The following is a 27,962-nucleotide window of genomic DNA, read 5'->3' as shown; positions in this document are numbered from 1 at the left end:
GCGCCCGCTGAGCGCGGCGCGGAGGCAGCGCGAGGCATGGCCGACCCGCTCCGCAGGACGCTCTCCAAGCTGCGGGGCAGAAGGTCCCAGCGAGGCGCGGCGGCGGGCGCCGGGCACCGCCACGGCGGGGTCTGCGCCCCGCAGGGTAAGTGTGCGCCCGGCTCGGCCGCGAGGCTCCGGCCGCCCCGCTCCGGCTGCCCGCCCGCGGCCGCTCCTCCACCTGCCGGGCAGCGCCGGGCGGGGGCTCCCGCGGCGCCGGGATGCTCAGTGCCCGCTGCCCGGAGCGCAGCGCCGGGGCCGGGCGTGAGCTCGGGGCTCGAATCGGCGCTCAGCGGCGGCAGCGTGCCGTCGGTACTGCGCTTCCTACGGGAGCGGGAATTCCTCGCGAATGCGAGAGTTTCTGGGGCTGAGACCGGCGCTGTGTGCGCGTCCCTGCTCGTTGTCTTGTCTCTCACATCTGGTTGTCACTCCTCGGCCGCTGTTTGCCCGCTGGGGTTGGTTGGTTTATTCGCTTTTTAAAGATGCACTGGAAATCTTACAGATCGATTTTCAGTTTTGTCGTTGTTCCATTTGAATATATAGTAGTTATATCTTATGCTTTTGTTTGGAAACTTAGTGAAGGAGAACGTGTTTAAATATCAGGCAGAAGAACTGAGAATTGTTTGATCCATATATGGAGAGGCTGGATAAAGCTGTTCCCTTCTTCCATGCAATCGGCAAAGCGAGGCGTGATATTGTAGTGAAGTATTTTCTGTGCCCACGGAGTTGGCATAATGTCAGTTTTGACTTAAGCCGAGTTGAAACATTGAAGCTTTGATTTCTGGGCATACACGTGTTGTTACTATCATGGCTTAACTTGAAATACTGATTTAATTTAGTTTTTTGTCAGTAGAGTGAAAGGTGAAAGAAATACCTGACTTTTTTTTTTTTTTTTTTTTTTTTTTTTTTTTCTTGAACACTATATTGAAAATTGAACACTTTTGAAAAGGAACCATTGTCATGTTTGGTATTTGTGTGGAGACATGGTCTTAACTATATTGAATATAATATTAAATATACATGTGAAAATGCTAATAGTAGGCAGCATTCTTCTGAGTGAAACAAAAAGTAGGTTCCTGACCTGTATATCTCTCAGAGCTTTGTATTTATTTAAAATTGACTGGGTCCTGTAACAGCTAACAACATTGGAAAGTTGCTCTGTGATATCGAACCACTGGTTGTGCAGATACTTGCATGTGAAGCAGTTTGTTACTAAAATAAACACAGGCAAAAGGGCTTTCAGGATCAGGGCCAAGTTCGAATAAAGGGGAAGCAGTGCTTGCAAATACTGCTAGCAATTGCAGAAACTGCAGTTGGGAGATGTATTCGTAAGTGTATCATTTGGACGGGTTTCAGCGAGCATTTCCAATCGATGCCCTCTGGCAGCATGTGGCCGATCAGAGTCGGGGTCGTCCTGGGTCCCGTGGAAGGTGGTGTGTGGAGGAGGCTGGAGGCTCCTGCTTATTGATGTTTCTGCACTAAGCCTTTGCAGATGGCTCGTTATCCAGATACCTGGGTGGATGTTGAAAACAAAGCTTTCTGCTGCTAGGACTGAAGGGTAGCCTGAGGATGGCACCAGATGTGTCACTGGGTGCATGTTTAGGCGCACTGTGCTGCTTAGAGGCCCGTTGTTTTGGGAGTTGCAGGCTGTCCTGACCAGTGCGGAAGGACCCATGTTTCTACAGCAAAGCAGGAAGTAACAGATATTTTTGTTTGTGGAAATACAGCTCTCGGATGCTCCATCTATTTATGTCACCAGAGCGGGGACCATCCTTGGAGTGAAGCAAGGACTTTCGGATAGTTGTCACTGGCAGGAGGATTCCTAACCGAGAAGTCCCTGATCCAAATAGACTTCTTGGAAACATAGGCATAGCCCTATGTCCATTGCAGATTAGTTTCCTGTCCTTTTGATTAGTTCTTACTAGAAATTGTGGTGTGACAGTGTGTACGGAGGAACCATTAGAATGGCTTGCTTCCATTTCAGGGCTGTGGGTGGGGGAAGGAATATGATTGCTGGCAAATCACCGGAACTTTGACAGAGATCTGCATTCACATTTTCCTCAGATTCTGTTACCTGACTGACTTGTGCCACAGTGTAGCAAAGCACTTCAGTTGGGGGTGTGCAAAGGCTTCTAAAGGAGCACGGTTAATTTTGTTAATTCTTTAATTCCTCAAATCACAAACAGTGATAACACTGCAGTTCAGCTGAACAAGCAAGCAGTACACTTTTGAAAAATCACCAAATGATGAATCTTTCATCAAATAAAATGGTGGTGTTTCAGATCTTATCAAGGATCTCTTCTATCATTAAAGTACAAACCTAAAAAGAGGGTCAAAGGGAAGGTGTTCAAATGAATCTTTTTCATGTCTCCCTTTCTACAGCAAACTTGGCTGGATTTACAGAGCTGCTCCTTGAACCCTCCAGAGAGGTGTCCATATTTTAACATCCATTATTGGTGTGTAAATAATTCTTTGCTGAAAATAATTTTCAAGCAGTAACGAATAGCTGCTTCCATCAGGAATTTCCAGTTGCAGAGGGCTTCCTGTGAAAAGAGGCTGTCTGTTTTATGTGAACCCAGTTATCCCCGTTCAGCCTCCTGGGGTTGTCCCCCTGTGCAGAGCAGCATGAGCGTTGTCTGACCTGTTCCCTGTTTTTCATTTGGACGTATTTGCAGCTTTTCTTCTAGTCCTAGTGTAGCAGTTGCAGTTCCCTGGCCGGCATGTGCTGCAGCCAGCAGGGTTATGGCGCTGCTGTGGAGTGGGGCCTGGATGTGCTCTGACAGGGGCTTTAGTGTGAGCAGAGCTTTCTGTAGACAATTACATGTTTATCTGTTGCTTCCATGAAACCGTCAAGTTTTGGGAACAGTCAGTGGGATTTGTTTACTTGTTGCATGAAATTTTTGTTGTTTAAAACCTTTTCTACATTTCTTCTTTCTCCTTCCTTATTTTCGTGACGGTGTGTTTTGTTTTATTCCCCAAATCAGGGGACGCTTCTGTCTTGATTGCAGGATAAAGCTGGTAAGGACAGTCCTTTCTGTAGGTTTTTGTGCAAGACATATCATCACCTTTATTCATACAGAAATCTAGGAATGAATATTATGCGAGGGTTTTGTAGCCGTTTAAGCAGCACGTTTGGACTGTTTCTTCGTTGGCGTAACTAAACTGGAGAAGTACTGGGTAGTAACCTTTCAAACCGATTGCACCTGGACTTGGCAGAAAAAGGCAGCCATTTCTGTGGAAGTATGCATGACCTTTCAACAGAACTATCCCGCTGCCATTTATCTAAATTACGTGGTGTTAAAAATACAGCCAAACAAGCCTGGCTCTTTGTTAGCTATGTGCACATTCTGCTTTGACAGGCCGAAATCTAATTTTGTGATCATATCACCTTATCTTTTGTCCTTTTGGATGAGGTCTGATGCAAGTGTTATATGACAGTAAATGTGTTCATCTGTCAAAAGCAAAACGATATTCTAAACATTTGCCTTTCCCTCTCTTTTTGCCTTCCTTTCTGGGAACAGATTTCATAGAAAACGTTTACATAGCTTCGAGAAGCAGGAAGGAGCCCAAGTGCCCCCAGGCCAGCGAGGTGCCCGAGCACAGGCCGCAGGTGAACAGCATAACCGTTTCCAAGAAACGCAGCTGGCTGCAGCAGAGCACCCACCGACGACCTCCTCCTCCTCTGGAGGAAGAAGATGCCTGTAAGGAAGCGCACGGGGCTGTTATCCCGGTACCCAAGTCTCCCATCCCGCTGCCTGAGCCCGCGGTGCCCTGGGCTCCCTCCACGTCAGCGGCGGGCCGGGAGCGCCCGGCGCGGGGCCGTGCCCTGCCGAGCCCGGCGGCGCTGAGGAGCGCGGCCTTGGACTGCGGCGAGGACGGCGACGCGGATGATGAAGGAGAAATATGGTACAACCCGATCCCTGAAGATGATGAGCCCGGCTTGCCCGGGGTCCGCCCTTCTGCTGTGAATAGCCTCGTTGCTGTGAGCTCCCCGTCAGCCCGGTACAAAGCCCACCCTGGCGGTGACTCTGGGACGGCCGCGAGTCCCCGTGAGGGTCCCGCACGCTGCGTGGAGAGCGCGGGGAGCGGCTGGACGGCGCAGCCCGGCGAGGGGAGCCAGGGGGACGCCGCGCTGCCCGGGGAGCACCCGCAGCAGCACCGGCACAAGCTTGCCTGCAAGGCCCCTGGTGTGCCAACAGCAGAGGACAATCCTGCCTTCAAGTGCCCTTCCGCAGGTAAGAGTGCTCAGGAACATAAGTGTTTGGACCTCTGTTGTCTTTTAGAGGAATAGTAAACCTTTGTTGCGTCTCTTTTCTCTTTCTCCACCTCTGAGGTTATCAAGGAAATTTTTGGTGGAGATGCATGTCAAGCGTATTGGAAATGTCTCAGGTTTTGAAACTGATGCCTGCTCAGTGCAGAGGTGCACAGTTGTTTCTGTCAGGTTGTTCATGTCCAGGTGTGGCTGGCCTGTGTTCTCTTTGGCCCCACCTCACTGAAGACAAAGGTTTTACAGAAGGAGTTTGCTAAAGCCTGGTAACGTGAGGACATACTGGGTTTCCTTTGTCAGCTGGTGTCTAGCCCTGGCCTTGGATTCATGCCTCAAAGCTACTTAATGTCTGCAGAAGTTTCTTTAACTTGCTGTCTGGGACTTTTTAATAAAGACTTTCTGGTAGACCATATAAATGCTATTCATCACGTCGCTTTCTGTAATTACTGTCTTGTTGACTGTCTCAGGCTAATCTAATAGACTGGAGAAGAGTGGTTTTCACTTTCAGAAGCCGGCTTCTTTGTTCCTTGTTATCTTTGGCTGAGTGTTTGATAGTCTCGTTTCCATAATTCCATTAGTGTGTGAATTCAGCATTATATTAAGGATTTTTCCCAGTCTCTTAAAAAACCCCAAACAAATATAAAACCACACCAAACAAAAGTAAATAGAAAAAATCCTCCCAACCCTTTCCAAAAAGGTATTACTTTTAATTACTTATGTGCCTCATACGATCTCAACCTTAACTCTAGTGTCCTGTTCAAAGTTAGAAACAGCATAAAGTTGAGGATACAGGGAATTCCAGGTTCCTTTCTTTGGAGAAAGGTTATGCTTTACACTGACATTTAAGTGGCTGTATTTCTGCCTGGTTCATCAGAGAGGACCTGAAACATTGCTGTGTGAGCCCAGGTGTGCATCGCCTTCTGGAGGGGCTTCTTTTTGGGTTGTCCCCATCCAGCCTGTCCATCCTGGCAGCCTCTGGCCCTGTGTCCCTGTGTGCTGGGAGCTGCTGTGCCTGGATTCCTGGTGTAGAGATTACTTCTGGGAACAGGGTTTGTTTTCGAAGGCACCAGAGCAACTGCTGTAAACAGCAGAAGAAAAAGCTCTTGGTCTTCTGGGGGCTCACATTTTGTTCTTTTCGTGGAAATGCTGCAGTTACAAGCATGTTTGTAGTTTCAAAGTGTGCTAAAGTTTTTGGGCATTTATTACAAATAGCTCACTTTATAGCTGTTTTAAGTACTTAGACCAGTTTTATTTGCTTGCAAGACAGATGAGATAATATATTCTTTGGTAGATTTTTGTCATTGTTGGGGCTCTAGATGCTTTATAGAGGTCAGTAAGTGTGGTTATTTAGGAATGCCATGTGTGTCCTGCAAACTGCTTGACTTTAGTTGGTTAATCTCTCTATGTGTGAGTGACTATTTCTTTTTTTTAAAGAAGTTTGTTCCTTTCTGTAAGAAGAAAAATGTCAAACTTGTTTTCATACTGAAGATGCATTTATTTCTGAGAGCAAAGTTGCCCATTTCAAGAGTTTCCTGAAGCTGGGAGAGAAGTTAAGAATTTCACCTGATCATTTGTTATGCATTTGGTTAATTAAAGTACTTCAAATGCAGCCCTCCTTCTACATGTGTTGGGTGGTGATCACACTGAATAGATTAATTGATGATGAAGTGGATCCCTGCTGCTCAGTAATTGGCTTTATTATGGAGAAGTGGCTTAGTTCTTTTTAATCCTTTTAAAGTATCTACAGTTATTTTCAGTCAAATTTAAAATGACAGCTCATCCATATAAAATTACTACATGAAGGGCACCATGGCCAATTTGACTTTATTTGTGTTAGGACCTTGTTTGAATTATACAGCTGGTATGAAATGGATGTCTCTGTTCTTAGAGAGCTCGGTACATTAAGCAGTAACTCCTGTCAAATAAGAAATTAAAGCTTTGGGGGAAAGTCTGCTTACCTTTCTTATTGATATACGTCAATATTAGTTACCACTGGAGCCTCAATGTTAGATTTTGGGAAGCATAGACAGAAAAAAGTGGGGCAGTACAAATCCAACAATATATATATATATATATATTTGTTCATTTTGTCATTTGCTGTTTTCTTCTTTGGACATGGAAACAATTTAACCTTTAAAACCGTAGACATTTTTGTCCTACTTGGATTTCCAACTTTACAGAGAGAAAATAGTAATGCTTTTTTTTTCCTTTTTGCTTATTATTTTCAGTCTTTATTAGACAAGAGATGTTTTGTGAAAAGAATAAGGGATAGAATTCTGTTATTGTGAGTCTTTCCAAACAGAGCACCAAATAGGCATTTCCTGTAAATGTTACCAGTACAATGGATCATAGTTGTAGAGGTGCTAATTTGTCCCATAGTCTTAATTTACACTGCTAGCTCCTGGTATTAATCTGGTTACTTTCTACAGTAAATGCCATTTATGTTAATAGGATCTGTCAGGTAATTCCTTAGTGAATAATTCTAGCCTTGTTGGCTTAAAAAAACCAAAAAAACCACCAAAACAACTGATTAGAAATAAGGCACCCTTATAGCAGAGCTTGGGAAAATAATTCATGTATTTTCTTTATAACATGTACCCAAAAGGTTGGAGTAAGAAGGTACCTTAGTTCCAAGTTATTAATGTAGAAACAGCCCAGCTTGGTATCTTAGGTCTGTGGGAGAAGAATTTAAGTGGAAAGAACTCTGGAGGCTGTTTTTAATTATGTGTCTCCTTGCACAGGCAAAATGGTTATGATTGAAAAATAGAAATATTTTTTGTTACAAATGTAATATGAGATTTTTTTTCTCTGTAAAATGTTAAAGTAAATTTTCTTTATAACTCTTTAGGACTGAATTCCTAACTGTATACTTTTATAGATGTGTGTATCACCTGCAAATTGTTGAAGAAAAGCCCCCCTTTGTAGTGTTGGCTCCTGAGACAGATTTACACCATGGAGCTCTGAATAGTGCCTTCTGAAGAATTTGCACAATTTTTGCTTTTGGGGAGGATTACTGTTGGTATTAGTGTCTACCTAATGAGTGGAATCATCTCATGTATCTGTATCTGAGAGACATCCTGGTAGGACCCATGCATTGAAGGTTGCCAGGACCTGGATTATGCTTGCAAAGTCCTACTAAAAGTGTACTTGAGTTAGTTGTCTGGGTGGAAAATCCTGGTAAGAATCAGTATAAACAATTTCTTTCCAATATTATGGCAAGTGAAGATGGATCCCATATTCCCACTTAACCCTGATATGTGCCAACTGGAACTTGGCTTAATTCCTATTAAAACTACAGGGCTCTTTCTCCCTTTAGACTGTGACCATTATCCTGGTTTCCAAATACATCTTTTGGGGCCAATGCATGCAAATATTTTGCATGCTTACATGTTGCAGGCAAGCTTCCAGCAGTATACATAGAGTAAACTGGGCAGCAAATACTATCTGTGCCTTTCCTTCCACATGTTACAAATATTATTTTTGAAATTTAATGTGTTTTTCCCATATGGAAGATGCTTTGTGGTTTACCTGTTTTTCAAGTGCAAGGAGCTTCGGTTTCCCAAGACAGAAGTGCGTAGATGTGAAATACTTGCACGATGTTTGAAATGCTGGAATGGTTAGGGATTTGGCAGAAAGATCTCTCTGCTCCCTCTTTCTCCTGCAGAGGTGAAAGCAGTTTTTTGGTGGGTTTTTGGGGAGTGTGTGCACATGCATTTGGAGGTCAATGCCATAAAGACCTGCTGGTGAAAGAAACAGCAGGCTGTAGCACTGTGTAGTGGAAGCGGTTCAATCAAAATAGCTACTGCTTTTTACGGTTTCTGATTTGTCCTGAGTAACTGTTTATATCCTCTGATGGGGAAAATAGAGGCAAAGCTGCTTTTCATGCTGTGAAAGACACAGTGAGGAGAGGAGATGTTCGTGAGAGCAGCCTGAACAGACAATGCTTGGCCCCTCCGTGGTGCTCTGTGAGTGCCTTGGTGCAGCTCCAGCGTCTGAGCAGAGCTTCCTGTGCAGGGTCATTAATGTTTAAAATATCTGCAGCAAACTCATGCTGGTTTGGAGACACTGAACTCTTTAAATCTGGTCAGTAAAGTGCTGTTACACGTGCCTGCTCCTCTCTGCAATGAGGTACCCCATGGTGGGTGCTCTGAGGATCACCACCAGGATGAGGAGCGGGCACTGGTCACCCCCTTCACCTGAGCCTTGGGGGAGTTGTGCTATTAACACACTATTTTAAACGTGTTTTCTATCTTTTGCTCCTGTAAAAGTGATCCCTGGGTTGATGTGTCCATCACAATTTTATTAGTATCAGTGTGTATAGTAAGCGAACTATCAAAGAAAGCAAACTATCTTTACAAAATTCTGAGGGGTTTTTTTTACCATTTTAATAACTTCTCCATTTCTTGACTCTGAAGCATTATGTGAGATAGGGACTGCATTGGTCGAAGTAGTAATTTATATGGAGGCAGAAAAGACTTTTCTTTACATGTTAAAAGCAGAGATTCTTCCATTCATTTAGGTAAGTAATTAAGATGTTACATAGATATAATTGCTTTCTAAGGCAGTTTTTTAAAGTGCTTTTTAGCTTTTTAATTTTCTTTTGCCCAGTTGCTGATACATATAGAGGTGATCCTTACCTTGCATCTTAATTGAAGTTGCTTCAATCTGATATGAGTTGTTCTCTCAATGCCATTTACGGTTCTGCTCTGAAGTTTTATATCAGAACAGGTCTACAACTGGGCCTGCACCTGAGAAACTTAACAGCCTTTGACATCAGTAGAACTGATGTGAATTTGTGTCAGTTGAGGATCCAGATAAGTATTTCTTGTGGATTCTACTACAGAAAAACAGTAGCCCTCTTTCATCCATTGTTTGCTACAAGAACAATTTTGAGATATTTGGGCTCTGGTATTTTGATTTGCTTCTTTTTCACTTTCAGTACATTAACTCAGCACTTCCATTAGGTGTGAGAGTGGCTATTTGATACTTCAATAGCTTGGTATAGTAAGCAACTGATAGCTTTCTGACCAACTTATTCACCTCGACTTGTTGCCCAAAAATAAATTGCAGATTTTCTGAGTAACTTTAAAATAACGCAGAAACCGTATCTTAAACAATGAGGAATATGACATCTATAACAGGGTAGTCAAATGTCCCTGTAAAGCAGCATGTGTTGCTGGCAATGTGTGTGACAGTGATATATGTGCTCAAACACATATAAACAGTATTAAACAAGGTCAGACAAGCATGTTTACTGTGCTAAATCACTGCATATGTCTGGCAAGGGCTGTGTTGTAAGTGCTTGAGTCTGAGCCCTCTCTTCCCTTGGCTGTGTTGTGTAGGGGTAGGTCTGCTCAAAGAGCACACTGGTGACTGTCCTGTGGCCACCTGGATGGATGGGCTGGAAGAGGGGTCTGGTTTGTGAAGCACTGTGGGCTCTTCATGTTTCTGTGGTCAGGGAGAGGCTTTATGCTTTCACACAGCCACGGTGCTGAGCAAAGTAAAAGGTGGCTTTATACTCAGGCTGAACCCACAGCTGATGTTACACATATTTAGGGTGTCAATTCATTTTGACTTGGGTTGCATTGTCCTCTAAAAGCTTTTTTTTTTTTTTTTTTTTTCTGTATTCCTACTGCTAGAGTGTCAGAAGGCACAAGGTAAATGTATTAAAGACAGTGTAACCGGACAACCCAGGCTGGAGAGGGCATCATCTGGCTCACCCTTCAGTGGAACAGGGAGCCTAAATGAGGCTACCTATCCCCTCCCAGGCAACTGCAGCTTGGAAACCTGCAGTGGTGAAGACTCTACCACCTCCCTGGGTGTTCCAGATTGTTCCAGGGATTGAGTGTTCTCACTGTAAAACATAAATGTTACATACACATACAGATGGTCAGCTGTGTATATAAAACTGACCATCTCTGTGCTGTCCTGGTGCAACAGGTGCCCCTTACATTTTGTCTTCTCCTACCACCCTTCTGTAAGGATATTTTTCACGTCTAACTGCTGTTTGCAGCACAGTCTTATAACTTGCTTTAGAAAAGAGGTGCAACCCAGTTTCGCTGTCCCCTTTGTGAGAAAGCTGTGTCAGATGGGTAGGCTGGGGAGTGAAGTGTTACTGGGCTGTGCTACGACTCCTCCTGCAGCTTGTTCGGAGTTGTCATGTACACTCTTTTAAAATTGCGTGCATACCTCAGCACATTGCTGGCTTTAGTGGAACAACATGTGGCTCAGTGCTGATGGGAATACCATCCTGCATAATACTCGACTGTTAAGTTTCCTCCAGCCACATATTTCACTTTAACTGTTTGGTGCTGAACGCAGCAGAAGTTGGACACATAAAAGTCATAGTGTTAGATTGACTCTTTGGTTTTAATGAGCTGGGGCGGGGGGGAAGTTTAATTTGCTGGCCTGCTTTTCCAAGCCTGTGCCAGAGACTTTTGACAGAAGGGAAAGATTAATGTTAGAGGCTGCAGTGTGGCGCTGATTGCTATAGAGCGCTCCACGCCAGCCCACCAGTGGGACCGTGCGGTGATTTGCAGTACAAGGGAAGGCTTTGTCTCCCTTTATCAAACACCACATTTCTAACTAGCTGCTTGCCAGAAAAGCACAGCAGGCGTGCTAGAAATAGCCCTTCCCCTGCAAGGGAACTACTTCCATGAGATGCAGGATTAAATGAATTTTCCTCTCTTCCTCTGGAAAACAGATTATATGCATTATTCTTCGTAACTGAAACTTCCTTTTATAAAGATACTCTTTTAAGCAACTGTCTGCAAAAGTCACTTAATCCAAACTTCTATTGAGACTAGAACTAGCCTTTGTAGGGTTTTTCATGGAAGGGGGCAGGGGGATCAAAACCACAGCAAATGACTTTGGTCAAAGACCAGATTGCCTGATTTAGCTGTTTAAGCTTGCTGAAGTATAAAAAGTAAGTTACAGTCCAATGGTGAAAATTAATTTGAATGCACAAAGCATTTGTAAGAATCACTTGCTGTGGACTTGAAGTGATTAGTTTAGAATTAAAGCTGTAAGTCCTTGGCAAATCTGAAGGAGAAACCTCTGTAAAGTATGGTTTACTGAGTGTCTTGTGAAAACAACACTTCTTTCTTTTTATATGCTGTAAACAGTCTCCCTTTCCATGGCTAGCAGTGGGAAATGATGGATGGATAAAGATGTTTGAGTCTCTTCAAGCTGCCTGGGCTAACTGCATCACACAGGGTTGGTGTGCTTAGAGGCTCTTAAGCACCCCAGCCTGCACAGGCAAGGCTACCCAGTCCTCTTGGGAGCTGCTAAATTTGAAAAATGATGAGTGGATGGGATCCTGTTGGTAGCAAGAGGCACTCTTTGTCTCTTAAGGGAAGGACAAGTGACTCTAAGTGAAAGTAACCATGTAATTTTATTAATATCTATCATTCTGGCCTCAGCTTCCCTTTTGCATGGTTCCTTAACACAGGTAAATCGATAGATTTTCCTGCAGTTTTAACTGCCTCGTGCTGGCAAAAATGAGAATGGCTTGAGCAAAACTTTGTATTTGCATTTCCTTGAGTATTAGAGCATGAGGTGAACCAGAGGTTCCTGTCTGTGTGCACTACTGGCTTATGTCTAATTGTCTTCCTTAATTAGCTGTCCTTTACTACTGAATTGAGGGAGTGTTGTTTTTTGGGTTTTTTGTGGGTTTTTTTTTCTGTTTTTAGTATCGGTGCTTGCTGTTATTTTTTTCTTTTTTTTTCTTTTTGGTACCTTGGAAGGGGGGTGATTTCCTTTGAGGATGTCACTGGGGAGCTGTCTGACTTTAAACATTCTTGTGGGATGGTAGTGCCAGGAAAAATGAAGGGTTGCTGGCAGGCGGTGAAATGAGGGAGTGCAGGATGCAGCTTTTGGAAGGAATAAATCTTACATTCTGGTGCAGAAAGGAGAAGCTGAGAGAAACGAAAGAAAAGATGTAAGACTGCCTACCTCTGCGCAGGAGAGATTTAGGGCTCTTTGAGGTAAGAGAGGGACACAAAGAGTCATATTCTTTACTAGAGAAAAGTGTCTTTCCTCTAGATGTAAGAGCTGTGGCAATGCTGATGTGTTGGCTGCGTAGCTAACTGCTCTGTAGACAAGGGTGCCTTTGCCATATTTCCAGGATTTTTTCATTAAGTCTGGTTTCCTTGCACTTGTGCCCCAGGAATGTGGCCGTGTGTGCTTGTATGGAGGATGCAGCACAAATGGGTCGGGCTGAATGCAGCGGGTGCAATTGCTCATTTGTTTATGTGTCATTTCTGGCCCTTTCATCGCCATACAGCAGAACAAATCTGGCTTTTGACAATGAATTGCCAAATTTGGCTGAACGAGTCAGCAGAGCACAGCTTTCTTAACACTCGTGAACATCTGCCTGAATGAGTGATGGTTGTCTGAATGAATTGTACTTATCAGGTTATGACAAATTAACAACATTTTCCCCAAGTTCAAGATTTATTTTTTTTGTTGCTGAGAATTGCAGCTTGAAAATGATTATTCCTTCTCTTTTCTTCTAAAGGTTTTGGAGCTGCTCTTGCACGCAAGCCTGATATACCCACCACAGAGGTTTCTCCTCCAAGTCCCAGTCCCCTGAAAAAAAGTGGATCAATCAACTGGCCTTTCCCTGATAGAATTAAATCTCCTAGGACGGTGAGGAAGCTTTCCATGAAAATGAAAAAGCTGCCAGAGCTGAGCAGGAAGCTGAGTGTGAAGGGAACTTCAAGCCATAGTAATTCAGATAATCCTCCTTCCCTGCTGAAAGGTAGCTGCCGGGATACAAGCCATACAGTGTCTTTGCCTTCTTCTGGAAACTCAACCACAGCTGCCAGCAGGAATGTGATAAGCCGTTACCATCTTGACAGCAGTGTGTCCTCACAACACACCTACAAAAAAAAGAGCTCAAGGAGCTCCAAATCCTTCAACAGAGGTGGTTACCTCAGTGATGGCGACTCTCCCGAACTAATAACAAAATCAGGTAAACACAGACATGAAACCAAGTGTGGGAAAGGAAAGGAGAGCCTTCCAGGTAACGGTGGTAAACCCGAGATAGATATCGATGCCTTCAGACACTATAACTTTTCTGACCAACCCAAGTGCTCTCAGTACATCTCTGGACTCATGAGCATTCACTTTTATGGTGCTGAAGACTTAAAGCCACCACGAATAGACTCAAAAGATGTCTTTTGTGCAATACAGGTTGACTCAGTAAACAAAGCAAGGACTGCCCTGCTGACATGTAGGACAGCATTTCTTGACATGGACCACACATTCAACATAGAAATTGAAAATGCTCAGCACTTAAAGCTGGTGGTGTTCAGCTGGGAGCCCACCCCGCGGAAAAACCGAGTGTGTTGTCATGGAACTGTGGCTCTTCCCACTCTCTTTCGGGTCACCAAAACGCATCAGCTGGCTGTCAAACTGGAGCCCAGGGGGCTTATTTATGTCAAGCTGTCGCTCATGGAGCAGTGGGAGAACTCTCTCGATGGCCCTGACGCAGACCGGGAGCCTGTGATGTTTGGGGTAGATGCTCGAAAAGTTGTAGAGAAGGAAAATGCAGGCTTGATGGTGCCACTTTTGTTGCAGAAATGCATTCTGGAGATTGAAAAGAGAGGCTGTCAGGTACGGTGCATATTTTAATATCTTTTGTCAATATTTCTGTGTTGAGATAGCTGTTGTTGCAGTGTAAATTGTGAGTGGAAATGGGGGAAATGAAAAACATCTTTACAAGTCAACTTTTTTTCTTTGCTGCTTGTGTGTGGTGAACACTAGCCATTGTAACTTGGGAAGAATAACAGGGCTGTGTGCAATCAGTGCTTCCAGCTTGGCCTCTGTAGAGAAGTACACTTGCTCTCAGGAGCTGCTCCCAGCAGAGCTTGGGGCATGGGGATAGTGAAAAAAACCTGCAGCCCCCAGTGTGTAGAGTCACCCTCAGAAAGCAGAGATCAGCTGAGAACTTGAAAATGCTTGACCCCTGAGACATGGATCGGTCTGTAGGGACACACATGTAAATGCAAAAGTGATATGTTTCGCTGTTTTCTCCAGCCCAGAGCTGAGACGCTGTGTGCAGTGACAAAGTGAGCCCATCTTTTCGTGCAGTCTGAAGCCAGTGTGCCTAAGACCCATCTCTGTCATCACTTTGTACACAGCATTAGGATGAGGATGAGTCCCTGAGGGGCTGAATTAGTTCTTTTCCCACACCACTGCTCCTTGTCTTTTTTCTGGTTGTTCTTAAAATTGGGACTGCTGCAAAGCAGAAGTGCCCAGTCTCTTTTTTTCATCCCATAATTGGTTGATGTAATCTAATGAACAAAAATATGTATGGGAAATGAGGTATGGAACAAATCACTGGTTATGGGTGCTAGACAAGAGGTCTATTAGGAAGGACTGTGCACAGTCCTATGCTCAGCTGTTCCCCTTGGCAATTAATTTGAAACTGGTGGCGGACTCTTGCCTGCTTTTCTGCACCGTGGGTGAGCCCTCCTTGTCTTTTGCACCTGTTCTCACTCAGGTGAAATTGAGAAGTAGTGACACCTACCACTGTTACTATTTTAAATTGCTGACAGGTTGGATATGCTTCCAGGTGTGATGAGATTAGCTCTGCTGTTTATAACCCAGGTCATGAGCTATAGAGGGAAATGGAACTTCTGTGTGGCTCTTTTGCTAGAAGTCATTGCTGATGTTAACTATGTGATTTTTCTTGTGGATACTTCTCCTAACATCCAAATCACTGGAAAAGAGAAGTTTTATTCTTTCCAGTATCTGTGTCCTATGGTTTCAGCATTTTACTATGGGCTTATTAGCACCTAGTCATGCAAATGATATTGGGTAATCAAGGCAACAGCAGTAATGAAGCAATTGAGATTTGCATTATCTGAATCTATGTGATGCTTTTGAGCACAAAATCTATTTTTGTGTTTGCAAAGAGAGAACCAAAACTGCAAAATATACTGTTAACTTCTTCTTATAACCACATGCTTGTCTGAGGTTTTTGACTTTCATATAGACTGCAAATACTGTCATGGTGCATAATCTTCGCTTGAATTTCAGATGTGGCATTAGTAAACTTTAAAAATTTAAAAGAAATTGTCTTAGGCATATACTAGATCATATTCAATCTTGAGAAAGGGGGAGTACAAATTCCTTGGGTAACTTTCTGTTTATTTAAACAGGAATTAATATATGACCAGAAAAATACTTTTGCTTGCATACCTGTATTGTCATGGTCTTAAGACAGTACAGGTCTTTGGGATTCTTTGTTTTGGTTTTGGATAATTTTTTGTCTTGAGTCCATGGTAGTTTTGAATTAATCTTTCATTGCTCAGTACAGCTGCTTAAAATCCTAATTAAAATAAAATTAATATTTCTAAGATTCAGTTTTGTAAGATCATAGGAGTGCTTTGTATAAACGGTGTTGATGGAAATGAAAAATAATGATAAAATGGAAAATTTCAATGCCTGAAAGCACACGATTTAACTGGTAATTCAATTCAAGAATGGTGTGGGTTTCACTCCTATCACCTTAAGCATGTTAAATAATACCTACTTTGCAGAAAACTTTCAATATAATTTGAAACATGTGGAAGTCAGCATCTCGTCAACTGTAAAACAATATACTATAAGTGTAATAATGGAGTGGGCCTAATTTTCTTGAAACTCTGGTTAAGGATATTAAATTTTTTATTATTATATAACGTAATACTGTAGGAAAATGTTTTCACTTATTTTGAGTTTGTGTTTATTAATTGATTTGTAACTTTCCTCATTTTTAGTATGGAGTCAGTTGTATGACTCTTTCTTCTGCTAATGATTAATAACTGTATTTGTGCTGCAGTTTTCTTTTCATAGAGCACTAAACACTTATCGCTCCTTTCTGCCGAAGTTCGAATTCTATTTTTTATAATTAAACAATTATGCCAGGAAAAATAATGATGACCTGAGTAAGTCGGGTGAGGAGCAAATATGTGTTTAATCTGCATTTCTTTCCTGTAAAAGCAAAACATGAAGCAATTCCAATTTAGAACTTGTGTTATGTCAATAAAACACCATTTATTTAATGACTGTTGAGATGACAGGAGCATCCCTCCCTCCTGCTGCCCAGCCCCCGTGTGCTGTGCGGTGTCGGTCCCGTGCCCAGTGCTGGCGGCCGCGGCGTTGGGCTGTGGCGCGCTGCGTTCCCAGCCGGCCGCTGCTCCCGGCTCTCTGGGTGCCCAGCACACGCTGGCAGTGGCGTGCCCTGGGCAGGCTGACGTGGGGCCCATGCTTGTGCTTGCAGGTGGTGGGGCTGTACCGCCTCTGTGGCTCGGCAGCGGTGAAGAAAGAGCTTCGAGAGGCGTTTGAGAGGGACAGCAAGGCTGTTACTCTCTGTGAGAGCCAGTACCCGGATATTAATGTCATAACAGGTAACGCATTTACTTGCTTTTCGTCCAACAGAGTTGTGCCGTGCTCCTCATGAACCTTTAGAAGGATGAAGTTGTGCTTTGAACTCTTTTTCTGTTGTCATTTTATCAAGCTTTTAACTGCTGCTGAAAGCTGGCTGGGAATGAGTGCAGTTACTGTGGGGATGTGCAAGTATGGATGAAGGAGCAGTGATTTTTAGGGAGGGGAGGACACAGAAGGACCTGCTTTCAGTAAGTGCTCCACCAGGTACAGAGGGAAGCGGGAGTCTGGAAGGAGCTGGGATCTTGGAGTGAGTTGAACCTCTGCCACTGGTTTGTATTGGAGCAGATCTAGAAATGCTTGGTTGTGGCTGCACACCGTGTGACCCAGGGCTGTCTTGGATCAACTGTTGTTCTCCCTTTTATGTTGGAGATTGCAGGTGTTACGGAAACAGTTTTCCCATTGTATTGTGCAGACTAGTTAGAGCTGCAGGAAAGTGCCTTCATTTGATCACTGCTTTTTTAAAAACCCTGCTAAGCTCTCTCCTGCTCCCTGGAGTGGCCCTTTACTTGGTGTCACACAGCAAGCTCCAGGCACAGGTAAGAAGGTCCTGGGAAGCCTGTCTCCTTACATTGCTCTCTTCACAGGAGTTGCACTGCAGACTGAAGTAAGTTCTTGGGGGTTTTCTGGCTTGCTAAAAACTGGAGCAGTTTTGTAACTATTGATACTTGTTATGTAAGCTAAAGTTGATCTAATTTCAGGCATCACTGAATAAACCAGTTGCTCTGAGAAATTAGTCAGAAGCATTCACTATATATCAAGGGATGGAAAATGTAACAGTAGTTGGGGTATAAATTTTCTGTGCCAAAACCATTTCTGTAATATCCAACATCCAGCTGCCTAGGAGAGTTATACCCTGTTTGGTGGTTTTATTTAATTTATTTATTTAATTGATGTATTGGGAGTTAATTTTATTCATTACATTTTATAATTATACAACATGTTATTGGAAGATACTACTCGATGACATTTACAGAGTTACATAAACCTCTTGGTTCAGAGTGTGCAGCCAGTCAATTTGCCTTATTTGCCTTGGCTGATTGTGCTGTGGGGTTCAATGTTGTTCACAAGTACCAGCATTCTCAGCATCAGAAACTTGTATTTATAGAATCATAGGATTGTTCAGGTTGAAAAGATCTTTAAGATCATCAGGTCCAGCCATTAACCCACAAGTGTTTCACTCTGATGTTATACAGCGTTTATAAATGAGGTGTACAGTAAAGGTAAAAAGTATAAATGATCTTTTAAACTGGGTCATTTTCTTCTCTTTACAAATAAATTAATGAGAAAAAGTGGTGGGAACTTAGGATATCAGATTGTTCCATGAAATTATTGAAGTCCTCAGGTTTTTTTGTCAGCAACTCATGTGGTGGGGTAAAACCCTTCTGTTGCTTTCTGCCAGCAGCAAAAGCTGTCTGATGTTGACTTGTAAGCAGATATATGGCAAACTGCAATTTGGTTCAAGTAAACCTGGGGGTACTAAAAAACTTTGTTGTTACTTTTTAAAATTTTAGATATTAAAAATGGCATTGCACTTCCATGCTACCAGTAATCATTAAAATAAAACAGTATTTGTAGAATTAGTTCAGGAGTGTCATGGGAAAGGGTGTAGGAATTTAATGCTTACCTGTATTCAACAGAACCTGGAACATTTCCTAAGCATTTTGATTTTCCTGAGTATTGTACACTTAGAATCAACCAGAACTGGCTGAAGCCAAAGTCTGAATTACAGGAGAGCTCAGTGCTACTGCAAAGCTCTGGAAGAGCAGCAGCACAGTCTGACTGACCTTTCCATCATGAGTTTGTGCTGGGGTGGTGAAATTGAAAAATTGAGGTACACTTTTCCATATACATTCCTGCAAGCCTCGCTGCTGGTGGTGATCTTTTGGTGACCATGCAGGTGTGGCTTGGTGGTGGTACCACTGGAGGACATTATTTTGCATCCAGTTTGCATTGCAAGAGTGAAAAGACTACAGTTTTGTTTTCTGCCTTACAGAAAGTCTACTGGCTGTCCTTTAATTTGCATTCTGTTGCAAGAGTTTCCTTACATACTGCTTTCCTTGCAAGGGAAAAAGAGTTTTTAGGAATTACATTAGAAAAGCAGATTCTTTTCCCTGGTAGCCCTGCAGCTGTGCTGTGCAAGTGTTGTGCTGCAAGGACTGACTGTGGGGGCTCTGTGGGCTGGGGGAGCAGGGAGGGAAGGGGTCTTGGCATCCACAGTTTCCACTGGCCAAAATGCAGCCGCTCTAATTACTGGAAACTGCCTGCTGGGGACTGAAGGGGTAACCTACAGTTTTTGTGGACAGCTGAGTTAGCCACTGTGCTTAGTGCTGGGAATAAAAGAGCCCACAGAACTTACTGCTAGTGCTTAGGGAGTTGGGTTGAGAGAGAATGTTTCCCCTGATTACTTAATGCTGAGGCTGATGCACATGATTCATATTTCTATCAGCCAAAACATGTGTTCCACAGAATATGAATCCTCAGCATAAATCTTGGCTAATTTGAAGAGAAGTGCTGCCTTATGTCCTTTTTGAAATTTGAGTAGCACTCCTTTCCAAAAAGATGAATTTTTTTTTTTTTTGACAGCTCTCCAAAGACTAAAGAATGAACATTTAATGATTAAATCTTGACTTAGAAATGCTCTTGGGATTGGCACAGGCTTACACACAGTGAAGTGGGCTCATGGATCTAACTGAGGCGTGCAGGCAGTTCATGGAACTGACCTGTAGCCATGTCTGTTGGCATCCACGTGAATTCATATCTCTGCATAAAGCTTGCAATACTCTTAACAGTTCAGTGGGTCAGAAAAATGAGGAATTAATGAAGTGGATGGCAATTTCTGCTCTCTTGTCTAAATTCGTTGTGTGTGGTTGTGTCAAGAGGAATGCGCTAGTGGGCTGGCAGCAGCAGGAACTGTAGATTCATGGAAAAAAAAACCCAGCAGCCTCTTAGAGGGCTAATTTAGCTGAGTGAATAGCAAAAGGATTTAGAAAGGTCAAGGGGCATTCATGGCTCCCAAACCATCCTGTTATCCACAACTGAGCAGGAGAAAGTCCTTTGGTAGGTGGTAGTCCTATGATTGTGGATGCTGTTGCAGGAATTCCTGCTAAATAATTGTTACTAGACAGTTGTGAGTGTTTAGTATAAGCTAATTTGATTAAAACATATAATTTCCTACTGTAAACTGATTTTGATTTCAACCTCTGCCTCCAGAAAAAGCACAACTGAAACGGAGATCTTGATAGAAGTCATCATCTCTTGCTAATGTTTTGCTTATTAAAAAAGGAAAATACCCCAGATCGTGTTGTACAGCACCAGCATCTGCCACATTTGTTTCATAAATATTTTAACCAGCTAATCCACATAGGGAACATGAGCCTCTGAATTCAGGGAAGAAAAAATATTTGGTGGGAAGGGAAGAATATGAGTAAGTTACTAAACAAAAAGTAGCCACTTAAGTGGAGAAGTACCAAAAGTGCATGTTCTTTTTAAAGCAAACAAAAAAATCCCACCAAACCACCAGGGGAAGTATTTTTTTCAGGAAGAAATGGTTGTTGGCATATTTTGTCTTCCTGAGGGGATGTTCCCATTTTAAGCACAGTGTGAGCTCCTGGAGGCCCTGTGGTGTCTGCAGAGATGGTTTTGCCTGGCTGCCCCATGCCTGTGCTGCAGCAGGAGGAGATTTGGCAGCTCAGGACCAGGGCACTGCTGCTTCAGGTAGTGCTGCTCCTACAGCACAGCTGCAGTAGCTGCACTCTGCAAGTGCAGGTTTCTTTTTTTAAATGAAAATATTTGTACAGGTAAAAGACAACACTTATAAGCATTCTGCATGTGAAGGGCAAAATGTTAACTTCTGCTCCCTTGTACTTTTTTAGAAATCACCTTGTAACAAAGCCCACACTGGACAGTTCATTTTACAGCTTGGTTACACAGACTTGAATTAATGAAGACTGTTGCTTTGTTAAATAGCATATTGTGATGGTTATTGCTGTGTTGTGAGATTTTGCAAGGTTGTGAGGAGCGCTTGCTAAAAAAATCCTCTGCCTTTCCAACTTTGCCTGGAGGACAGGCTGCTTTGTTAACTGCAGTACCTGCTTTGAAAGAGTTTCTTTTAATCCAGCATTTCTTCCTAACAAAGTATTGAAATGCGGTTGTGATCTAGCTAAAATTAGTAAGAATTTGTGGCACAGAAAGCAATTTTTTAAGGAAAATGAAAACTGCTGGGAAGCAGGCTTGTTTCCTTCAATTTTTCGTTGGTCATATTAGGTATTGCTCCTGGATAGCATCCTGCTGTGTCCTTTCCAGAAGCTGCTGTTAGAAACCTTAATATTCTGGGTTTTTTCATTATTATTCTTCCAGTCACTGAAAACCATTCAAAATGAGGTGTCAGCCAGGTTCCAAAGCCAGCTTACAAGAATGGGAACACTCAGTTGCTCTTTGGAAAGAATAGGCATTAATGAGGTGCTTGCCTGGTTGTTGCAATCCCTGGAAGCAGCCTGTCCCCCAGCACATCCCCAGAAATGGTGCAGTATTCCTCTGCCACAGGGAGGGCTCTGTTCCTGGGCATTTTAGGCAGTGTGTGCTGTGGGTGTGAATCACATCTGTCACAGCAGGAGTGTGTGCTGTGCTGGGGCTGCAGGGAGCTGGTGGCTCTCTCTCATGAGGACGTGTTTGGTTTGTGCTTGGCTGGGTGGGAAGACACCATGTGCTTTGCTGTACATGCCACGGGCACTGGGATGTTTGCTCATAATTTTATAGCTGAAAATAAACAGAACAGAAAAACTAACTGCTAGGCTTATATAAAAGAAGAGGGCTCATCAAGCTGCATTTGGGTGTTTGTAGGAGCTCCTTTCCTTGGATTGGAGGTGGACTGCTCCGAGCTCTTTCCTTGCCCCCCTCACCCTGAATGAGGGAAATTGGAGAGATGTTCACCTGGTGCCCAGTGTCCCCACTCCTGCACATGCTCCAGCCCCTCTTTGCTGTGCTCTTTTGGTGTTGTCCTCCCATCCCTCGTTCCTGAGTGCAAGGTTTGTCACTGACACAGAGGATTTTCGTACGGAATGGGTGAAGTTGATGTGCTTTAATGCTTCCAAAAATTGCTGCAAAGTGATTTCTGCAGCTTGTTAAGGGCAACTATTGTGTCTCCTTAGGTGTCCTAAAGGATTATCTGCGAGAGCTGCCCTCTCCCCTGATAACCAAGCAGCTCTACGAAGCAGTGTTGGATGCCATGGTGAAAATTCCCTTGAAAATGACAGCAAACGGGTGTGAGAATGACCCAAGTGACTCTGAGCACACAGCAGCCCTTCTGGATTGCCTGCCAGACGTTGAGAAGGTGAGTAGTGTTAGCATGTTCAAGTAAATCACAGGCTTCAGAAACTGAAGAAACATTTTCACGCTAGATATAAAATGTCTCAGAACTCTTTATCAGATCAAGTGATTCACTTGGATTTGTGATGCTCCAGATATTTGAAAATAATTCCATGTTGCAATGAATTGGAGTGTCTGCATTGCTGGATTTGTTCTAGTTTTCATTTCATTTTATATTGTTTCGTTAAAACTGAATGAAAGGCTGTGATCTCTACTTTTACATGATTAGATAAATGATTATTCCTGTGTGTTGTCCTGCTTCACTTCTGCAGAGCTCTCTGATCTATATGTTGTAATTACCTGGGCAGAGCCATTCCTCTTTCTTAAGTATGTGCACTAAAGCCATGCTGTGCAGCGTAAGAGAGCTGTGCACTGTTACCTGCCAGATTCCTGTGTAGCAAGCCACAGCCCCTTCTGGGGGGAGGGAGGGAGCAAGGGGCCTGCATGGTATCTGGAATTGCCTGAAAGCTTGGTGAGATGCTGACATCACGTCAAGGGTTTCTTTATTTTCTAATGTACCTGGACCATCTGTACTGCTTCTGCAGCCTCCTCTCCCTTCCTGATGAACCCTTTTCACTGTGAGAAAACTCATGCGTGTGAAACTGAGTTCAGATAAGAAACAAACTGAGTTTTACCAGAAAATCTGTCTCAATTGGTCTGCTCTGTCATAGTCAAGTACACTTTGCTAATTCAGCACTTGAATGTTCTGTTGATGGGTGTTGGTAGTAATACCAGAGCTGTCAGCCTGGATCTTTTCCTTCTAGAGCCATGCCCAGCACCACTGTTGCCTAGTGTTTGATTTCCTGAGCAGTATTTGTTTCTTTAGGCTACCCTGAAGATGCTGTTGGATCACCTGAAACTGGTGGCTTCTTACCACGAAGTGAATAAGATGACGTGCCAGAATTTAGCTGTGTGTTTTGGCCCTGTGTTACTGAGCCAGAGGCAGGAGACCACCAGCCATAACAACAGAGTCTTCACAGACTCAGAAGAACTTGCTAGTGCCCTGGACTTCAAAAAGCACATAGAGGTTCTTCACTACTTGCTTCAGTTGTGGCCAGGTACTTTCATGAATCTGATCAAGGAAAAAAAGTCAAACCATTGCTGTGTATTTGCACTCTGTGACACTGTACATTAATTAATGGGATGATTGAGCAGCGACAGAATTCTTTAAATGTGAGGTATTATGGCATCACCTGTTAATGTAAAGAAATTATGACAGTTTCTATTTGGGTGCATTGCTAAATGGAAAGTTTGTTGGTTTAATTGCTTTCTTACCATATGGCAGAGTTTGAGTATAATGTAAGGAATAGTGAAGACTTTATGTAAGTAAAGACACTAGAAAACACAAACCCAGTGACATTAAACTTTTCACATCTGAATTAGAGAGGTTAGAGATTTTTTTTTTTCCTGCTCTCCAGCTTTGTCCTGATGGGGTTAATTTATTTCTGCCCTTGTAATTTGGCAGAGTTGAAGATGTCCTTAGATAAGAGCTCTGCAGCTTCTACTTTTTTTTGCAGAGCTTTGCATAAGGAAAAATATTGCAGCTCCATGATGTGTTTGAGGTGACTGAAGATGCTGCTGCTCACTTGCCAGCTGCAGGTGGGCAGCTCCAAGGCTGCTGATCACCATAAATGAAAAGAACCTTTCAGTCAGTCTATGCAGGAGAGATGGGACATGTGGGTGGGGGAAGAGGGAGACCAAGAGCTGTTTAGGCAGCAAATACTGTGCAGAAACTAATCTTGAAACCCTGGGCATGGGTTATGGCATAGCTACTGTGGACTAAAAAACCAACTGGACGTAGCTCTGCTACACACACATAGGAGTGTGTATTGCTCCAGGAGGGTAGGAGTAGGGTGAGTAGTAGAGTTTTCCTTCACTTAAAAGAAAAAGTTGACTCCTATCTCTTGACTTGCAAGAACTGTGCAGGATGTTGTGTTAAAAGGGAGGTAAACACAAATGCAGAGACTTGAGTAGGTGAACACCACACAGTGTAAAGAGCACACTTGGACTGAATGGAAGGATCACAGTCTGGTCCCTTACATTTACTCATCTGTAGTTTGAGACAGCTTGATAACCAACATGTTGTGCAATACTTCGATTTCCGTATATTTCCAACCGAAAACAAATAGTCCTTGTTAGGCTAGACCATGTAACACTGGCAAGTTATTGTTAACCCGTGGCCCTTCATCTTAATGGAGCAGAGTCGAAACAGAAGGGGTTTTGTTATAGTAAGGGGGCGGGGGGAAGCAGTGAGAGTTATTGCATGTTACTGTGCAAGACATAAAGTAAAATCCCCTGGAGAGACCTGTACTGTGGATCCAGAAGGAGGACTGGGCACGTTTCAGGACTGAATCCTTGTGCTTGTGTGTGGGGAGTCTAACAAGGGGAAGGTCAGATGGTGAACTGCATGGGTTTGTGTGCGCTGCCTTTTCCATGGTGAATGGGAATAGGAAGTCTCTGCTGCTCATTACAAGAAGCAATGGTCTGTACAAAAGCAGAAGTTTTGCAGCTCAGATACTTAGTAAGGACAGGTCAGCTGTGGTGTTTGCCTTAGGCAGCAGGTAACAGCAGAGGAGCCTGTTAGTAACTTGTGCTGTGCAATCCTGAGCTCAGGTAACACTGCCAGCAAACCTTTGTGAGTCTACGTCTGCCATGGGCTTGTGGCTGCACAGAGCAATTACTGCAGGTGAGCTTCTTTAGTAGCGCAGAACATTAGGGCAGAAGAGAAGCACAAGAGCTCAGCTCAGTGTGTTGTTAGCTTCTCTAGGTGTTTCTCAGTGGTGGTATTTTTGTTGTCTTTTAACCTCTTTTGCTGTGCCTGCTTTCTGTTACTCCTTAGCCTGGACAAAGTGTGTGAGCGGAGCTGTTTGCTTTTCTTTGACCCCGAGCTGGATGGTTTTTAAGTCATACAATGAATTGGTGTTCTGGGAGTTTCTATTTTTAGAAAGGCTTCTCTGCTGCAATTTGAATCTGGCATGAATCTTCAAAATTGAGATTTTACAGCAGTTTTTCCTAATTATTTTATACCAAACAGTGGCAAAAAATGTGCAACGTGTTGTCTGTAAGACCTCATGTATTCGTGCACGCTCTTAGTGGGACACGGAGACAGGACAGTGGGCATCTGCCATGGACTTGGTTGTTGCGGCGTGGATTCAGTTCTGACCGGTTTAACTTCTCTCTTCTAGTTCATCACTCGCCTGCCAAAGAAGCGGCACATCTGAATGCATTTCCTGAGCACTCATCCTCCCTGAATTACCTGAGACCCAAGAGGCAGAGACCTCAGATGCTGAATCTGAGCGGTACCGAGATGTCGGGGGTGCTCAGACCGAGGCCGGCAGGCCTGGACAGCCCGTCGAGCAACCGCTACGCTGGGGACTGGAGCAGCTGTGGGGAGAACTACTTCTTAAACCCCAGAGACTGCCTGGAGGAGGCTGACTACGATGACGTCCCTTCGGAAGACACGGAGAGCGGGGACGACAGCAGCAAAGCCGAGGAGTTGGAGGCCCCCGCGAGACAGCCGCAGCCCGGGCCCGGAGAGCATCCCTTTGGGAGCTACCTGACAGTGCAAGCTATGGACTCTGCAGTGGATCACAGAGCACACCTCAAGGACCTGCAGGAAAGTATTGACACTCTCATAGGAAACCTGGAAAGGGAACTCAATAAAAACAAACTAAATATGAGTTATTAAATCCTGTCCTGCGTGACGTCTCCTTGTGCCTCCGTGCCCCTCGTTGGGCTTCCCTGGCTGCGTGAGGAGTGATGGTGCCCCTGAACACCTTGTGGTAAGGCCACGGCCCACCTAAATGGGTTAGCACATTTTAAGCCATTCCGTAATGTTTCTGCCTTTCTGTTAGAAGGCTTTGTCCTGATTCGTGTTGGAGATAAGCTTAGACTGTGATGTGATTCCACGTAGTGGCATTTCTCCCTAAAAACACCATGCACTTAGGTGGCCTGGGCAATACCTGATAGAAGATAAAGCAACGTCTCTGCTGTCAGTGGCAGCAGAATTCCTCATTCCTGAACTCCTGGCTCCGGTACAGATGTTCCTCTCAGAAGAGGATGAATGCTGCTCGGCCTGAGTTTTGCAGCAGGGACTTTAGATAGACTTGTTTAACTATATATGCAATGGCTGCTATGAAAAATGCTTTATATAATATTTATATATAAAGTTTTAATTGTACAAATATTAACGTATTACCATATTAACACTTTTCAGTAATTATTTAAACAAGCAAAAATAAATATTTTTCTAACCTTGTTTGTATATATCTATGTATAAATGTGCATGTGTCTGTAGCCGTCTTTGAAAAGGAAAGGTCTCAGAGTTATGAAATGTTCCCATTTCTAGGAAGACATGTTCAGTGGTGCCAGGACAAGGTTACCCTTTGGGTAACACAGCATTTGGTTTATGCACAGAAACGTGGCCAGAGAGAAGGTGGGGTGAATGATTAATGTAAATGACCTTGTGTATTGCAGGAACAGCGGTTTGCAGGTGTTGACTATTAACTCTCTCACACACACACACACCACCCTTTCTCTGTTTAGTTTTTTTCTTACTTCATTGTTTGTTTCTTGCTCTGTGGGTTTTTTTCACATATAAATAAGGTCTGGAAGGTATATACTTTCAAAAAATATTTTTTGTTTTTCCTTTATAATTCCTTCCTTTATTCTTGGTGTTTTGGTACGGTTGTTTTTTTTTTTTTTTTTTTCTTGCCAGAGTTTCATGTATTTTTGTTGTGGTACCCTTGGCTGCTGGTGGTAGTTAGATGTGTTTGAGCCCTCTGTAAAGGGTTGTGGCTCTGGAGATGAAAGATGCAAGTTCAGCACAAAGCCAGTTACTCTTTTTTTTTTTTAATTACTCTCCCAAAAATGGACACCAGAGTTGTCATGTGAGGTTGAATGGGTGGGGTGATATTACTCCTGGGGAGTTTGGGTGGGATTGCAGTTCACTGTGACCTTATTAGATTCAGCTATCACCATCTGCTCAGAGCCTCTTTTATCTCTAGTTATATATGGTGAGCCATTAAACATTTCTTGTTAAGGAAACACATCCTTGATTCGGTTAAAAATAGTTACCAAACTGTATACAGATGTTTTGACAGTCCTTCTAACCGAAAGGACAGCCAGAGTTATTCCTTGTCCTCTACAGGTCACATACACACCCCCAGGCAAGGGGGGATTTGGGCAGGTGGGGCTCAGAAGGTTCTGCTGTCAGCTGGCAGGGTAGAAATTAATTCTACATCTTTTTGGTACGATTTTTGATATCCCACCTTGGCTTTCCATTCACCCTGTGGGTAAGTGCTTTTCTCCTAACCTGTACTTCCTTATACTGCTTAATGGAAGAGTTATTTATTTACGATAGCAAGGAATTAATAATTGCTATGGCAAACTTCACCCCTCTTTTCTAAGGAGTTATTTTAGCATGGTTCCAATGGGTTATTCAATCTCATTAATTTATTTTTATAAGTGTTAAAAGATGCAAAACAATAATTGCAATATAATGATATGAATGAAAATGTAAATTTAACCTGAAGCATTTATCAATAAATCGATGTATTTTTTTAAACTTTTATACCTACAGAATGTGCATACTTTTTAAGCTATAAATTTAAATTCTAAATAAAATTTGAATTAAGAAAAAAATCTGTCTGTGCCTAGCTCGTGATTATTTAAACCTGCCTAAGCTGATGTCATCCATTTGCACTGTCTGCACACGTGAATTAATTCCATAAAGACATTTAGCTTTTCAGATGTTTTGTTCTGTTGTCATGTCTAGATTGACCCAATGTTTGAGTTAGATAATTAAAAACAAGCCACTACTCCGTTAGCACTCTTTGAAAGATACGTGCATTTA

General features: G+C 43.2%; 1 protein-coding gene across 1 annotated transcript; it reads left to right on the top strand.

Annotated features, from left to right (window-relative positions):
* The first annotated feature begins 36 nt into the window (after positions 1 to 36).
* SYDE2 (synapse defective Rho GTPase homolog 2) lies at positions 37 to 27,746 on the top strand. Its single transcript, XM_040072936.2, has 7 exons — positions 37 to 145; positions 3,561 to 4,274; positions 12,825 to 13,924; positions 16,578 to 16,704; positions 21,892 to 22,073; positions 22,935 to 23,166; positions 25,294 to 27,746. The coding sequence occupies exons 1-7, from the start codon at positions 37 to 39 to the stop codon at positions 25,794 to 25,796; spliced, it is 2,967 nt and encodes a 988-aa protein (XP_039928870.1). The 3' UTR covers positions 25,797 to 27,746.
* The last annotated feature ends 216 nt before the right edge of the window (positions 27,747 to 27,962 follow it).

The sequence above is a fragment of the Hirundo rustica genome, chromosome 9, assembly GCF_015227805.2.
Source record: "Hirundo rustica isolate bHirRus1 chromosome 9, bHirRus1.pri.v3, whole genome shotgun sequence".
Classification (NCBI taxonomy): Eukaryota; Metazoa; Chordata; class Aves; order Passeriformes; family Hirundinidae; genus Hirundo; species Hirundo rustica.
Note: the sequence above shows the minus strand (reverse complement) of the source record. Positions and strands in the feature narration are given on the sequence as shown.

What these genes read in the sequence shown, in the direction of transcription:
- SYDE2 (XM_040072936.2), top strand. Translation starts at nt 37, where the DNA reads ATGGCCGACCCGCTCCGCAGGACGCTCTCCAAGCTGCGGGGCAGAAGG. An exon ending in CGGGGTCTGCGCCCCGCAGG is followed by an intron (nt 146 to 3,560) that starts GTAAGTGTGCGC and finishes TTCTGGGAACAG; the next exon opens with ATTTCATAGAAAACGTTTAC. An exon ending in CTTCAAGTGCCCTTCCGCAG is followed by an intron (nt 4,275 to 12,824) that starts GTAAGAGTGCTC and finishes TTTCTTCTAAAG; the next exon opens with GTTTTGGAGCTGCTCTTGCA.